Below are 15,521 nucleotides of genomic sequence, written 5' to 3'. Positions count from 1 at the left end.
GACTGCTCCCATCACTGTTTTTAGCCAATGAATGATGTCAGATGATTGGTAAGTGATTTGTTTGAACACCAGGGAATAGTAATCCCTGTACCCCTAAAGAGTTGTTGTTTTGTCTGCTTCTGTATTTTGTTCTAGTCTTTGGAATCTAGTCTTTCTCACTAGCGATCAAGATGCATATTTCCTATGGTAGATTTGTCTGAGATCACCCTAGAAGTCGAGGAAACCGCATTTAAAACCGCCAACGGTTTCCGCTCGGATGTAGAAAAATTCGTAAGTGTGTGGCCATTTGTCCCGTTCGTAAGTCAAAAACTTCGGATGTCGAGTAATTCGTAAGTCAAGGGACCACTGTATCTATTCTTGACACTGCTATCACCCAATTAAGGTCATTATTACATATGCTATATTAATTTTACATAAGACTAAAGTTACTAACTTCTTTTGAAAGTTTTGTCATTTCAGCATTACCCTACCTGTGCATTCAGTATCAAAATGTGTGTACAAATTTTTATGGCAAAATGAGTCTGTATTCAGAACACATCAGACTTGCATTACTCATTCAGCTAATGATTGTGTTATATCGGAACTGACAAAATACACTTTGCTGGCTCTTTCCACTGTATTGCACCAAATAAAAAAAAAAGAATGGGACGCTGGTTAAGAGGGTCTCACACGTATGGTACTTTCCTTGTTTATAACAGAGCATTTTTTGTACTTGTCACAGAATACTATTGGCCATGCAGAATCTTCCTTTCCCCAGTGCTATATGTTCAGCTCTTAGGGTGCACTGAACAAATTTTACAAAGTCTCATTAGCCTCCACATAGCTGAAATCCAGTTGATGTTTCAGAGCCGAAATGACTGCATAGAAGTTGTCATTGGCAGAGTCCTGGTTCTAGCAATAAGCTTTTAAAAGGGATATAGATCAATCAGTCTTGTTACCAGATTTTTTGCTGTTTATCCATGCATCTTCTCCCCAGCAGGTAAAAAGAATCTACTTCCATATTTAGTCAATCTCAACTACACCCTATATTCTTGTCTGCCTTACATGGTCTCCAATAGCACACCAGTTAAGTGAATTTTTCTAATATAAAGGCTGAAGAATTGCCTTTTTCCCCCCTCCCGTTAGTGGAAACTTTTAATGTGATGGGCAGTTGGATAGAATAAAGATTTAACATAAATATCAATTGCTAGGTAAATCATTTAACCAGAGCATGGGTCCCTGTCAACTTCCTATTAGGTCACTTTCCAACAGTAAAACATCACATACCTGCAAAATCAGAGGGTGAAGGTGCACATACTTATTTCCCACTCCTCCTAGTTCATACAGACAATGGCCAAAGGTAGGCTCTTGCTTGCTCCATTTTTCTCCCAAGGAAGAGCTGGTCACACAAGGAGCAGTTTTCCACATGAAATTTTATGCCTCTTATTTTAGATGTCATTGTCTCAATACGTATGATTAGACATGCTTTCTAGCACTAATTGCTGCTTTTGGAGTATACAGAAATTCCATGCAAGCCTGTTTGACTGCAATATCAGCTGACAGCATTTATTGGTTTGATATAAGCCACCTTTGGTACCACAGGTATATGCTAGGGTGGGGCACACACCTACAAGTTTGCCCCTTCACTGCTAGATCCATGTGATTACTTGAATGAAATGTACTCTTCACATACTTCTTTCTCCACCACAAAATGTACTATGTCCATAATGTAGTTTTTCTAATGTGCAATTTGAAAGACTACAGGATTTTAACACAAGATATATAATCATGTTCTTGGATAGTATCTTTAGGAATACTATATATAAAATCGTTTTCCTAATTCTGCGGTTTGTCAATCTATGCAGAGAAAAAAGAATGCAAATATTGCTGCTGAAGTGATGATGTATTTAACAATTCTACAGTTTAAATGATACAGGAATTAACTTTGTATAATACAGTTGTGGTACAATAGTCAATGTCCAGCTTTTTTTCTTCCACATTTGCCTCTGTAATGTTAATTTGTACTATGTATCTGAAAAATAAACCCCAAACAAAAAACTTCAGCCAAACTCCCCTTCCTCCTCCAGCTTTATTGATAGTTTAAAATTACATTTCTATATTCTAGGACTTCAATTGCTTTTACCATCTGACTTTAAAAACTGATTACAAGCAAATGAAACTCAACAGTTGTCTAAGTGATATAGTATACAAAAATAACATCTTGATTTCTGTGAAAATGCATTTCTTTGCAAGTCCTGAATAGCTCCAAATTGTGTATGCTCTAAAGCACTGATGTTCTGGGTTTGATTTAATTTGAAATATTTAATGTTTCCCATTACCTTGTTATCTCATATTAGACATTCATTTATTGTATTACTGTTACTTCAGTTCTCGATTTCTCCCTCACTCTTGTGGCCATTAACAAGCATGTGCATTGTTTTGTTTATCCCACTTAGCTATACGCTCTAGGTAAGGCCTGATACAGATACTCGGTGTTATAACAGTTATTGAGGTCAGATAATCCAAGGCCATTATTGTAATTAGTTACTGTGGAAGTTCAGCTACTTCCAGTTTGTTTTCCTCCTGCATATGATCACTTCCATGGAACCCAGGGAGGCTTTGCTGGTCTGACTTAACTCTTTCCACTCATCCATCCCTATTCACCAGTGGCACGGAAAGGGGGTTCTTTAACAAAGCATTATACATAACACCTCTACCAAACTAAACATAAACATTTTTGTAGTTAAATGCAGAAAGTCGGTTTTTCCACCCCTTTCCTCCTTTTACACGGCAAGTAAAGCTCACTGGCCTGGGAATAGCCTCTATCTGCCAACCTTTGGCCAGTGAAGAGGATTCAGAGAAAAATAATACAACCATCAATCAGAAAAAGGAGGGGCGACAAAGGAAAACAGTTAAGCTGTAGCCTCAATTGTGCATTCCCGTGCAAGGTGTCCTGACTCGCCACAACGATAGCAGTTGACTTCGCTAGTCTTGCTGCAGTTGATGGCTACATGGCCAGTTTCACCACACCTGCAATCAGACAGGACAGAACTTCAGTCCCACACACATAGTACATCCATAGAAACACTACTGTATAGTATTCGGGACATTGCAGACATGATTCCTATGTCCCATGTTTTCAGCTTCTTCACAAAATAAACTCATTCTACACTTGTACAGTCATACCCTTACTGAAACCTAGTTGACCCTAAAATTTTTGGAGAACACCCAAGTGAGCACTGAGGTATTAGCAACTTGAGAAGTTACAAATCACGAGTTCTATGATAAGAGCACAAAATAATTTAATGGGACACAGAAAGAAAATCAATAAACAAATTTTATTACGGTAGAAACCGTTGCAAAAAAATTCCAAATGTTAACTAACCCCATATATTTTATTGTAAATACACAATTTGTTTATAAGAGACCTAAAGGTCAGCATAATGGGATTAATATTCACATTTGTTGATTTACCTATAGCATTTCACTTTGGTGCAGTCCTTTTGGATGTGTCCAAATTCCCCACAAGAATAGCACTTCTGCTCATCTGCATGGTCACAGTCGCGAGCCAAGTGGCCAGGTTTGCCACAGTTGTAGCAGCACTGCTCTCTCTCTCTCTTGGGCTCTTTGCAGTCCTTAGCAATATGGCCACCTCTACCGCAGTTATAGCAGGCTTCCACAATAAGAAAAAGGAGACAAACAAAGACTATAAAACCTGGAGAGAGTTCCAGAATATGTGCTTAACATTGTGTTACGTCCCATAATTAACTGGCAATGTTTCTCCCCATGCAAACTTTAGAAATACTTACCATCCTCCTGAAGATCACAATCCTTGGCAAGATGACCAGATTCACCACAGCGATAACAGATGTCTGGGAGTGATGATGACATAAACTGGAAGCCTATTTAGAAAGATAAAGCCATTTAACAATTCAGTGGTGGTACTACATGTACCATAATTAAACCACATAATGGGACAAAAAAGAGCATACCAATTTATTTTTGCTCACTCTATTGCACTGTAAATAAAATTAAAGCAGCTGTGTAAATAAGCCACAAAAAACCAGTCAGCCAGTAAAAAAACAAAACCAATCATGAAATCTCCCAGAGATACTGGCAGAGAAGGAATTACTCTGCTCGCCCCTCCAATGCATTTCCATTATTGTGTTGGGAGGAAAACTTTTCCTCCTCTGTAGCTAGTTTCAAAACCTAGAGGACTAGGTGATCAGTCCCTCCCTCCAAATATCTAGTTATTCACCTACATGGAATTCCTAGCGGTTGTGGCTAGGCTACCAAATGAGTTGTTAAAAGAGACTAACTAATGTTTACTTTTAATTTGTACAGATGCTTTGGGGGTGGGGAAATACCTCTGCCACGGCTTCGCATTCCACGCCCGCGACCCATTCCAGTAGGGCACTCCCGAGCCCAATGGCCAGTACGTCCACATTTGAAGCACTCGTTGCTGCTCATTGCTGCAATTAGGTTTCCTAAGAAAGAGGGAAAATGTTGTTTTAGAATAATGTATTTATTTCACAATATTTACAAGAACTGAAGTGCTTGATGCCAACTTGTAAACTACCTATACTGTTCAAATGTAAACTGCTTTCATTTTTCACAGTACTGACACAACTTAACCCAAAATTTCTAACAATACAGTATATTAATTCCAATGACAATACTTTAAACCTAACATGGAGGATAATATCCAACTCTACCTGTTACAAATTCATGCTGTGAACCTCACTTTCCTTTATCTGACTTTGCTCATGTGCTAATTTCATTATTTACATACCATCATTCTTTTGACATTAACTCATCTTCCATATAGGGAGTCCAAGCAATCTAACAGTTCTCCACCCTTCCCTTTATTCCCAGGAGATGTACCTGGTTCTTCTCCACCCAATAAGACCTTTATATGCTACCAATGTGAGCAGCATGTGAGCAGGGTTGAATAGCCAATACAACTAATATGAATCAAATATTAGCACCTAAGCCCTTCCTGTCTCATTTTAAGAGTCAGCTCCTTCCTATCAATTATTTGGCACATTCTTGCCGGAACTCAGGGGTACAGATGTCCATCTTTCAGCAGGCATCCTGTGAGAATGTTTTGAAATATGACATAGGCTGCTGTCAGCACCCAACTAGTGTACATTAGCACTTGGGCAATTCATGGGTCATGTCCCACATGCAGCCCTCACAGACTAACAATGTGATCCATCAGAGGCAGTGTTTGAAATTCATCAGGTGTATTTTGCACCTGGTTATCGGCCACCCGCGACCATGTGAAGATGCCCAGGCACCTCCACCATCTGGAGGTGCATGCCGGGGGATCCTTGGATATTGACTGTTTTCACACACCAGCAACACATACTGCAGAATTCTATGTATTATACTTTATCTGCAGAATCAGAATGAATTTCAGGAACCAAATGTTGTATTGAAAAATATGACTTTAGAGCAGTCGGGCCCCAAAATGGTAACTAGGAATTCCATTTTGGCGACTGTAACTGTAATTTAAGGAGCCATTTGGCACATAGCTTATATATCAGAGTTTCTAACAATGATCACAGGTGCCCAAGGCACCTGCCCCCAAAATTTCCTGACCACCATCAAATTTTGCCCTGTGGAACGCCCTCCCATCAGATGTCAAAAAGGAAAACAGCTACCAGATTTTTAGAAGACATCTGAAGGCAGCCCTGTTTAGGGAGGCTTTTAATGTTTAACAAATTAGTGTATTTTAATGTTTCTGTTCGAAGCCGCCCAGAGTGGCTGGGGAAACCCGGCCAGATGGGCGGGGTATAAATAATAAAAAATAATTATTATTATTATTATTATTATTATTACTATTGCTGCTGTCTTGGTAAAGGTACCCCTGACAGTTAAGTCCAGTCACAAACAACTCTGGGATTGCAGCACTCATCTCGCTCTATAGGCCGAGGGAGCCAGCGTTTGTTCACAGACAGCTTCCAGGTCATGTGGCCAGCATGACTAAGCCACTTCTGGCGAACCAGAGCAGTGCACAGAAATGCCATTTACCTTCCTGCCGGAGCGGTACCTGTTTATCTACTTGCACTTTGACATGCTTTCGAACTGCTAGGTGGGCAGGAGCTGGGACTGAACAATGGGAGCTCACCCCATCGTGGGGAGTAAGCTCAATTGTGATGGGAAGCATCATCTTCATGTGCCTTCTACCCCTTGTAAATGGCAGGGAGCATTTGTAGGAGAAGGAAGATGCCTTTCTCCCCATCACAATCAAGAAATAGTGAGGGTGTGTGAGAATAGCCCAGCCCTACACTGCGTTCGGCCATATCCAATGGCAAGTGGCTTAACTGTTCACCAATCACCCATGTGGCCCTTAGGTGAACTACTCCTACATTACAGGAATATGCTCTCTAATACTCAGGGAGAAGATGGGAAATAGACAGGATCAGATTTCCAACTCACACTATGGTGAGAGGCACTCAGAATGCTTCTGAAATGCAGTGTGAAGGCAATGAAGAGAAATTTACCAGAAAATGATTATAAACACAAATTGATACCTTTCTGATGAAATCTTTATTGTCACCATGAAGCAATTCTTTTCCACCTTTTGTCCCACATTTATTACAGTAGACTTTGCCCAGATTTTTCAATTCTGTAAGTTAAGGTCAAGACCCAGATCAGCTTAGGACAGGGGTAGGCAACCTAAGGCCCGTGGGTCTGATGCTGCCCGATCACCTTCTCAATCTGGCCAGTGGACGGTCCGGGAATCAGTGTGTTTTTACATGAGTAGAATGTGTCATTTTATTTAAAATGCATCTCTGGGTTATTTGTGGGGCATAGGAATTCGTTCATTTCCCCCGCTCAAAATATAGTCCTGAAAAAGCTTGCTGACCCCTGGGCTTAGGAGCTCAGACAAGTATATTTAATTAATAGTTAGCTTTAACAGTTCAGCCAAAGGGACACTCCAACTAGGCAAGGCTTTTAAGTAAATGATGTAGCTTGGGCATCTGTTCTTAAATCAGTTTGTTTTGGGGGTGCAATAACTTGTGTTTGTTATATTTACATTGTCTTTGATTTCATGGTTCCATTCCTTATTTGTATTCAATTCTTCTCTTATTTAAGCAATTTAAGTCACCCAGATAACTTTGCTATGAGGCAGCATAAAAATGCCTTAAATGACAAAGTAAACATATGTTAAATTCCTAAAGGGCAACAGTGTCAACCTGCTACAAACAAGTAATAATCCTAGAACATTTTAAATGCAAATGAAATTATAGTAGCATAAGCAACTGAGACCTGCATCAATATAAACTTCCTTGAGCACTATAAAGCTACCAGATCAGGACATACACAAGTATGCCACTGCCTTACTTTCAGACAACCTGCAGTTACCAAGTAGTAAAGAGCATCTGTTACACAAAATTCAAAAAGCTGCTTCAGCCAGGATTCAAGTGGGAATTTGGTATTTAGTTATGATCTACCCAAGCAGTAGCAACAGAATCAACAAGCAATATTTCCATGTACTTTAGAAGTAGTTCTGGTTAATAATGCTCTGGTGCCCCTTTTAAAGTCACCTGCTCTTTCAGGCTTCCTCCTCCCAGATTGTTCTTTAGTAACTGACCTCTCCATCAGAACACAGACTGCCTGGCTCATTTGAACTCTTCCTCAGCCTATTCCTTTAAATAGTACTCAAGTGATACAGAATACTACAATAAAGTCCTTGGCTGTCTGCACTGGATTTTAAACTGTCAAGTCCGCCAAGCATCGTGCTTGTCCCCCACGTTACTTAAAGCACCTAGCAGCGTACTGTATCACACTTTCGCAGAATGACCAGCGGTTCACACACGCCTTAAGGCTGCAAGCATATCCGCCTTGCTTGAGATCAAGTCCCACTGGAGCCAGCGCGGCTTGTTTTCCAACTGAGGGTCGGGCGCGCCGCCTTTCCCCGACCGAGGAGCGCGCCACACTCACCAATGGGCGGACAGCAGCACACGCCATCTTCGAGCGTCACAGACACGGCCATGAATTACAATGGATCGGCTAAATAGCTGGCTCCTCTTGCGAGTTACTCAGCCGAACACGTGGAGGACGCGCGGGAAGAAGGCGGCGGCGGCATCGGAGACGGGCACCTTTCCTGAACTAGCTAGAGGGAGGCCCCAGGCGGAACGCCTCGCTTTGAGGTCCCGAGCCTCCCCACGAGGACACACTCCCACGACGACACTGTTATGGGGAGCAGGCCGTGGGGGGGGGGGGGAGAAGAGGGAGCAGGCCGTGGGGGGGGGGAGAAGAGAGAGCAGCCTCGCGTGCTGAGCGAAGGCCTATTCTCCCTCCGCCTCACGATGTGTCCGCGTCCACCTCCAACCCTCGCGGCCCGTTTGAAATCTCACGCGCAGGCGCGCAGGGCCTGCACAGGGCCCAGACCAAACGAGCGCTTCTCGTGACTGGCAGGACCTGCCAGTTCCGTCTCCCTCCCGAGCGCGGGAGGTGGCCCCGTCTCCTTCCCTGCCCAGAAGGCGGGAACGAGGAGCCCACCTACTTGCAATCGCCTCAGCCGTCCCGCAAGGGGGTCGACCACAGAGCGCCCTCAGCGAGCCCTTCTTCCCGTCTTCCTCGGAAATGACCGCGGCCGAGTACGGTGTTTTTTTTCTTTTCCCGCGCAGTAGGCCGGAACGAGCCAGCGCCCTCCTTCCCTCACCCCGCCCAGAGAGCTTTCCTCCTCACTCAATCCCCCCCCAAACTACGCCAACCCCGTCGGCCTACCTCGCCGAGGGTTACCTCTCTCGATTTCGGTTCTGTTGTCGGTTGAAGCTGGACTTCCCCCGCGCGGCAATGGACTCTCCCCTCTCCTGCCCCCCTCTCCGCTGCTCCGCGTGCGCGCGACTTGGCCTCTCTCTCTCTCCTCCACCCGCTGCCGTTGAGTCCCTGCTGGCTGCGCCACACGCGGTTTGCACACGACCCCGCGCACCCTCCCTGCTGATGTGCGCACGGCTCCCTAATTCCGATCACCCCGGCCAATGGCCGCCCGCCGATTCTTCCGCGTGGCCTATCGACGACAGGGCTGGAAGGGGCCAATCAGCACCGTGAAAAGGGGGGAGGAGTCCGCCTACCGGAATCTCCTACGTTCATTCTCCTAGTGAGCCGAGGGGAGGGACGAAGAAAGAGAGTGGGTGGGAGGGAAGCGCGAGAAGAGGCGCTTTTCCCGCTCGCTGCCTTTCTCGGCCTCTCGGCTTTTCCACGGGAGGCGCTTGCTCGCCGGCCGCCCTGTTGTCGTACCTGAATTGGGAAAGGCGGCGCCTCGCCGTCTTAGTGCGGCGTCGCACTTCTGAGAGCTGCGGCAGGCGCCCCACAGGCCGGGTTGTTGAAAAATGTCGCAGCGTACAAAAATGCACCAGGAGCGGCCTCCATAGTTCTTCGCGTTACTTTAAAATTTCCCCTCAGGATGCCTGAAGGCTGCACTCCTTCAAACATTTTATCTGCAGGGAAGCCTAGTGGGTCTTAGTGAACCGCCCTAGATCTGTAGGTGAAGGGCGGTAAAAAAAATGTAATAATAAAATATAGAAAAGGCAAAGGATTCTAGCTGAGACTCCCACGTCCAGTGAAAACTTGTTGACAAAGCCAAGATCTGCCAGATAATACTGTACTGTATATGAAACAGCAGTTAGGCAAAGTCTTAGCTTTGCCACTACTGTACAGCTTATCTGTTTCCTTTTTTTGGAAAGGCATGTGGACTAAGTGGAACAAGTGAGTAACATTTGTAACACTTTTAGGCTGCAATCCTAGACTATCATGGATGGATAAAGAGTTTGGGATATTTTTGCAGTAGCCAATCAACCAGTTGAACTGGAGAGCAGTTTCAAATACAGAGGCAAGAGCTTGTCAGTTCTATTGGCTGCAGCAAAAACTTGCACACAACCAGAAGTACAGTGCATGGAGGAGCAGCTAATCTGCACCTTAAGGTCCCCTTATTGCCCTAGTGATTCTCTGAAAGTGCAGAAAGATTTAAAGCATTTTGTAAAGGACGGTGCTTGTTTGTTGTTGTTTTTTTTAAAAAGCCCTCTTCAGTGCGATTATACTTATCTGTTGAATTCTATATAAGGATAGTATGCAGTTTTAGGGAGTGAGTCATGTGGATGACATTTGGGCAGACAGAAATGATATCACCAAAAGAAAGATTTACTCAAATAGATTATCAATAAATAAATTAGTTAAACCTCATGTTACTAAATTTCCACATACATTTGAATAAAAATATAAAGACAATTTACCTCTATCAGCATAGCTGAGGAGCTGTAGTGCCTTGCATACTTTTATATACTAAAAATAGTCCTGGTCTCATTTTAGGAGCATGAGAAATCACAAGCAGAGGGTTAGTAGCAGAATCAGAAAAGGGTGCATAGCTGGGAGTTTTAAAAAGTGGAGGTCTCTGTAGAAGTGAGTAGCGGATTAAAAAGTTATGTGAATATTATCTATAGTTTGGGTTAGAAGAACTTTAATTACATAATTATTTCAAACTTCGTTTTTGTATTTTAAAAAGTAAAAGGTAAAGGTAAAGAGACCCCTGACCATTAGGTCCAGTTGTGACCGGCTCTGGGGTTGCGCGCTCAACTCGCATTATTGGCCGAGGGAGCCGGCATATAGCTTCCAGGTCATGTGGCCAGCATGACAAAGCCGCTTCTGGCAAACCAGAGCAGCACATGGAAACGCCGTTTGCCGTTTACCTTCCCGCTGTAGCGGTTCCTATTTATCTACTTGCATTTTGACGTGCTTTCGAACTGCTAGGTTGGCAGGAGCTGGGATCAAGCAACGGGAGCTCACCCCGTCTCAGGGATTCGAACCGCCGACCTTCTGATCGGCAAGCCCTAGGCTCAGTGGTTTAACCACAGCGCCACATGGGTCCCACATTTTAAAAAGTACCACTTTTCAAATACATACTGGGAAAAGTTAACAAATTTTAAAATCTAAAAATAACAATAAAATTAACCACCGGCGCTCTAGCCGTCCCAACGATTGTTTCATTGCCCTCAGCTCCAGGGAAAACCATGGGGCTGTCTGGTTAACTCCGCATTCCAGTGGATCACCAGGGAATCGGCTGAAAGGCCATCAACGTGGGATAAAATATCCCCTACCACTCTCTGGAAACCATTTGGATCCATTAAGTGGCCAGGGCAGACCATCCGAATCAGTCCCACCTCCCTGCAGAGGGGAAGCGTCGCAGATAAGTCCAGTCTATGCTCTGGTAACCTCTAGGTTGGATTTGTTATACCTTAGCTGCCTTCAAAGATGGTTTAGAAACTGCAGCAGGTGCAGAATTTGGTAGCCAGATTGTTGACAGGGCAGTCTGAACATAGAATTCGAATTCTGGCACAACTGAACAAGCTGCCAATTTTTCCCCTAGCTCAATTCAAAGTGTTAAGTTGACCTGTAACGCAATAGCTGTCTATGTATCAAATAAATGGGGACTGGCAGAGGGAATTATTTAGCGGAGCTGTGCTGACAGCTAAAATAATAATCTTGAGGCACTGAAAATTTAGAGTGGCACCAAGTATTGTAGTACGATCTCCTGCAGCTGGTTGCTCATAAAAGGGTCCCATCTGGTAAAATGCAGAAGGGTGGCCACTTCAATTCATATACAGATGTATATAATTGTATGCATGGAACACAGAGAAATATTTCTGTTGCTATTGTTGCTATTATTAATAATAGTATTTTTAATTTTCCATTTCTATTTTTGTTTCTTTAAGGAAGAAGGGTGGGTTATGTTTTGATGGGTGAGGAGGAGCGGGAAGTTTGCTGGAGTATTGCTGATAGATGCATTGTTTGCTGTATGGGAAGCTGTCAACAAACCATTAACAAACCCAAGTTTATATTTATTTTTGGAGGCTTAACTACACATTGCACATAAGTGTGTGTAACAGAAACTTTAGGAGGGGGTGATATGTAGCAGAGGAGTAGTGGGGAAAGGGTTGTGTGTATCTTTCCTCCATTTTTCTGATAGAATTCCCTTCCTGTATTCCCTACTCCCCCCAATGAGGGGGAAAGCAACTGAGAGGGACAATTTGCAATTGAAATGTTTTTAATGCTTCTGAATCTAGTGCTTTGGAAAATAGTCATACTTGGCCCTTTATGGTCAGTATAGTGTTCTCTGAGAAGGTTCAATGTGTTGCGGTTTTTCAGACATTTTGCATGACTATATGGAGAAAAATAATGCTAGATGGCATTGGCACATTCAGTCAGTGTGAAGTGTTTGCATGTCCACTGTTTCTTAAGGGCGCATGCTCTAAAAGTTTATATACTCTGTCACTTTGAAGGCAACACCAAGAGAGAGAAGCAGCAAGGCCCCTTGTATTAGCGATCTTGATTTTTTTTTCCAGTCAAAAAGGAAAGGTATAATATAGAAGAGCTGTAGCTCAGTGATAGAGCATCTGCTTTGTATGTATAAGGTCCCAGGTTCAATCCTTGGCATATCCAGATAGGACTGGGAGAGACCCCTGTCTGAAACAAAAGAGAGGCCTGCCTGCTAGTGTTGACTTAGTAGAAGACAGCTTCCTATGTTCCTAAATACTTTGATATTAAATAAATAAGGCAAAGGATTAATGCTAATATGCATTGGTTTAGCAGTGGAGCCACTTAAGAAACATATTTGGTTCCTTCACATTACCCAGTCCATGGCTGAACTCAGGGAATACCAGTCCTGCCAGTTTGCAGCAGAAATCAGCTGTGCACAAGACTTAATAGGTTTGTGATGCCACAAGAACCAGCCATTCTCTCCCTCCAATTTTGGAGTTGTTTTGCAACCCTTTAAAAATGAATCCCCCCCTTTAAAAACCACAAACCAATGTTTAATTAATATACTTCATGCTACACTTTACAAAATAAACAAGTTAAAGGGCCTGCCTGATGATTTGGTGACAGAAGATAGATGACTAAGATCAGCATTCAATAAGATGATAAATACATGTGTTGAGAAGGCAGGAAAAGCTGGTTCGCTCCATAGGAAAAGAAAAGAAAACATGTTGAATCCTGTACATCTGTACACAAACAAAAACTACCGAGAGGAAACTGATTGGAGCCCACTGAAATATTAAACTAGGCCAGTTTGCCTGTCATAATTTTTTTAAAATTAGCACATCATGTGTGGTTGGGTGCATAGCTTGTGCTGGAATTGGTAAAATGATTAAGATGCATGGCTGCCGACATGATGATACAAATTAAGTACAGAATAAAAGGGCTGAAATAAAGGACAAGTGGTGGAACAACAGACAGTTTGGGAGCTGCATACACACTTGTGACCCATGGTCACAGGATCCCATGCTCCTTTTATTTTCCCAGGTAAAAGCACTTCTAAAGGGGTGGATTTTGAGCCAAGAAGTAGGAGGAGGTACTACTAGCTTCTCTATTCCAAGCCTGCCTGCTGCTTTGACTCCTGTTAGATTTTAAAAGCACATTTATGAGAGCAAATAAAGGGTGGGAAGTAGTTTGGGGCATTTAGAGTAGAGAATTGGATAAAGCCTTAAACACCCCAACCGTTTCTGCTATGCTGCACTATAAACCACCTACTCACAAAGTTTTTAAAAAAATAAAATAGGAGAATAAGGTTGCTGCAGTTTGACTATATGCTTTCTGCCTATGAAATTGTACCACAGAATATGTTAAAAATCTTGGGAGTGATTTACATCAAAACCATCAAAATAAAACAATAGCATTTGGGGTGGGAAACTTTAATCATTCAGCTCTTACGACATTAATCACAACTAAGTTGTCCAAGACAAGATATCAAATGAAACTAAAATGGGAAGGTACACATATGTCTTTGCATATGCCACACAGCTGCTGATACAGCTGTTCCAATTACACAAGCCTGGGAAGGTACCTTAAGCTTCTCCACCCTACAATTAAAGCCATTCCTTATGACAAAGCTGGCAACAGACACTTTTCCTCTGTGCTTCTTTATGACAAAGTGGTGAAATTGCAGGAAGGGATGTAAGAGAAACGAGAATTTAGATGTAAGTTCAGATCCACCAGTGCTGATCCAGCATTGTTCACAGGGACTAATTTCTTTGGTGGCTGCTTAAAACATTTTTGTTTAATAAAGTCTATCCCAGGGATCCCCAAACTAAGGGCCATGGGCCAGATGCGGCCCAATCGCCTTCTAAATCTGGCCCACGGACGGTCTGGGAATCAGCATATTTTTACATGAGTAGAATGTGTCCTTTTATTTAAAATGCATCTCTAGGTTATTTGTGGGGCCTGCCTGGTGTTTTTACATGAGTAGAAAGTGTGCTTTTATTTAAAATGCATCCCTGGGTTATTTGTGGGGCATAGGAATTCGTTCATTTCCCTCCCAAAAAATATAGCCCGCCTCCCAACAAGGTCTGAGCGACAGTGGACCGGCCCCCTGCTGAAAAAGTTTGCTGACCCCTGGTCTATCCAAGCATGTACATGTCAATGTGTTTTAAAAATTCTTACTGTTAATTTCAGTTATTTTTAATTATTTTAAACAATTTTCATTGATATTTTAAATATTTATTGTAAACTGCTTAGAGGTTTTACAACAATCAAGTAGTGTATAAATTTTGATAAATAAAAATATATATAAACCTGTCACAGATCTCTTGAGTGACTTTCTTGCTTAATGTCTGAATTCCTGACCTGGACATTTGCCCAAAGTGACAAACTACATAAAGTACAGAAAGTTCAAAATACCTACCAGCATGTCCAAATAATGTGTGTTTTTTTAAATCCACTTCTGGCAAAAGTTCTTCCAATTTCCTTTCTCCCCACTTGGCACTCATATTCATAGACTGCCAGTTAATAAAGAGGTGTGGGCTAGCCAGACAGAGCAAAACAGTAAAAAGGGAAAGGGTTTGTGTTTGTGTACACAGGATTGTCAGGATGAACAAGAAGAAATGAGTTATTCCAACTTAACTGATTTTGCAGAAGCTGCTATCACTGAACCACCTGACCTGTTTCTTTTCAGGTCCCAGCATTCACTTTCTGAGCAAGTGAGGAAAAATAATTTGGGAACCAACCAGCCATAAGGCTCATGAGATTAGAAAGCAGAAGCCAAGAGGTAGAAAGTCAGCAAGTATTGAAGACTCTACAACTGTAGCAAATCTTACCTGTTCCCTTCTGTTCTGGTGGGTGATGGCAAATGGGCTCCTAGGGAGGAGCACTTCTTCTCTTGCTAGGAGCCACTGCCTTGTTCTTAAAACAGAAAATATGATACTTGAATCAGACTGTCTGACCTCAGCAATTATTATTACAAGGAATGCTGTCAATAGAAGGTCAGGAAGCCAGGGATTATGAGATCAATTCCATAAGTAGGTCACCAGCTATGCAGAGTTGGGGTTATGGAATTAGGGGTCACACCCACCATGAGTAATAATCCAGGAGGCATTAGCTTTGTTGAGTCAGCCCTGATGAAAGGTAGAAATGTAGAAACTTGGTAAGAATATGGCAGGGGTGGGAAACCTCAGGCTTGGGACAAATGCCGCTCTCCATAGGTCTCCGTCCATACGCCCTCAAAATGGCCCGGGCCACACCCCTCAATGCCCCTGTTC

The 15,521-nt window shown here is 42.8% G+C and overlaps 1 protein-coding gene across 16 annotated transcripts; it reads right to left on the bottom strand.

Annotated features, from left to right (window-relative positions):
- Window positions 1-1,863: 1,863 nt before the first annotated feature.
- Window positions 1,864-8,901, bottom strand: CNBP (CCHC-type zinc finger nucleic acid binding protein). Of its 16 annotated transcripts, none has more exons than XM_088663268.1 (6): window positions 7,933-8,901; window positions 6,519-6,613; window positions 4,347-4,466; window positions 3,789-3,881; window positions 3,454-3,652; window positions 1,864-3,009 (listed from the first exon to the last, which is right to left on the bottom strand). In XM_088663268.1, the coding sequence occupies exons 3-6, from the start codon at window positions 4,447-4,449 to the stop codon at window positions 2,892-2,894; spliced, it is 513 nt and encodes a 170-aa protein (XP_088519394.1). In that variant the 5' UTR covers window positions 4,450-4,466; window positions 6,519-6,613; window positions 7,933-8,901; the 3' UTR covers window positions 1,864-2,891. The 16 variants fall into 16 exon arrangements, with proteins under 16 accessions (XP_088519394.1, XP_088519389.1, XP_088519384.1 ...); XM_088663263.1 differs by having other exon boundaries at window positions 8,722-8,901; XM_088663258.1 differs by having other exon boundaries at window positions 3,454-3,656; window positions 3,790-3,881; window positions 8,722-8,901.
- Between the last annotated feature and the right edge of the window lie 6,620 nt (window positions 8,902-15,521).

The sequence above is a fragment of the Zootoca vivipara genome, chromosome 2 (genome assembly GCF_965207765.1).
Source record: "Zootoca vivipara chromosome 2, rZooViv2.hap1.1, whole genome shotgun sequence".
In the NCBI taxonomy this organism is placed as follows: domain Eukaryota; kingdom Metazoa; phylum Chordata; class Lepidosauria; order Squamata; family Lacertidae; genus Zootoca; species Zootoca vivipara.
This window is presented reverse-complemented; position numbering and strand designations above follow the sequence as displayed.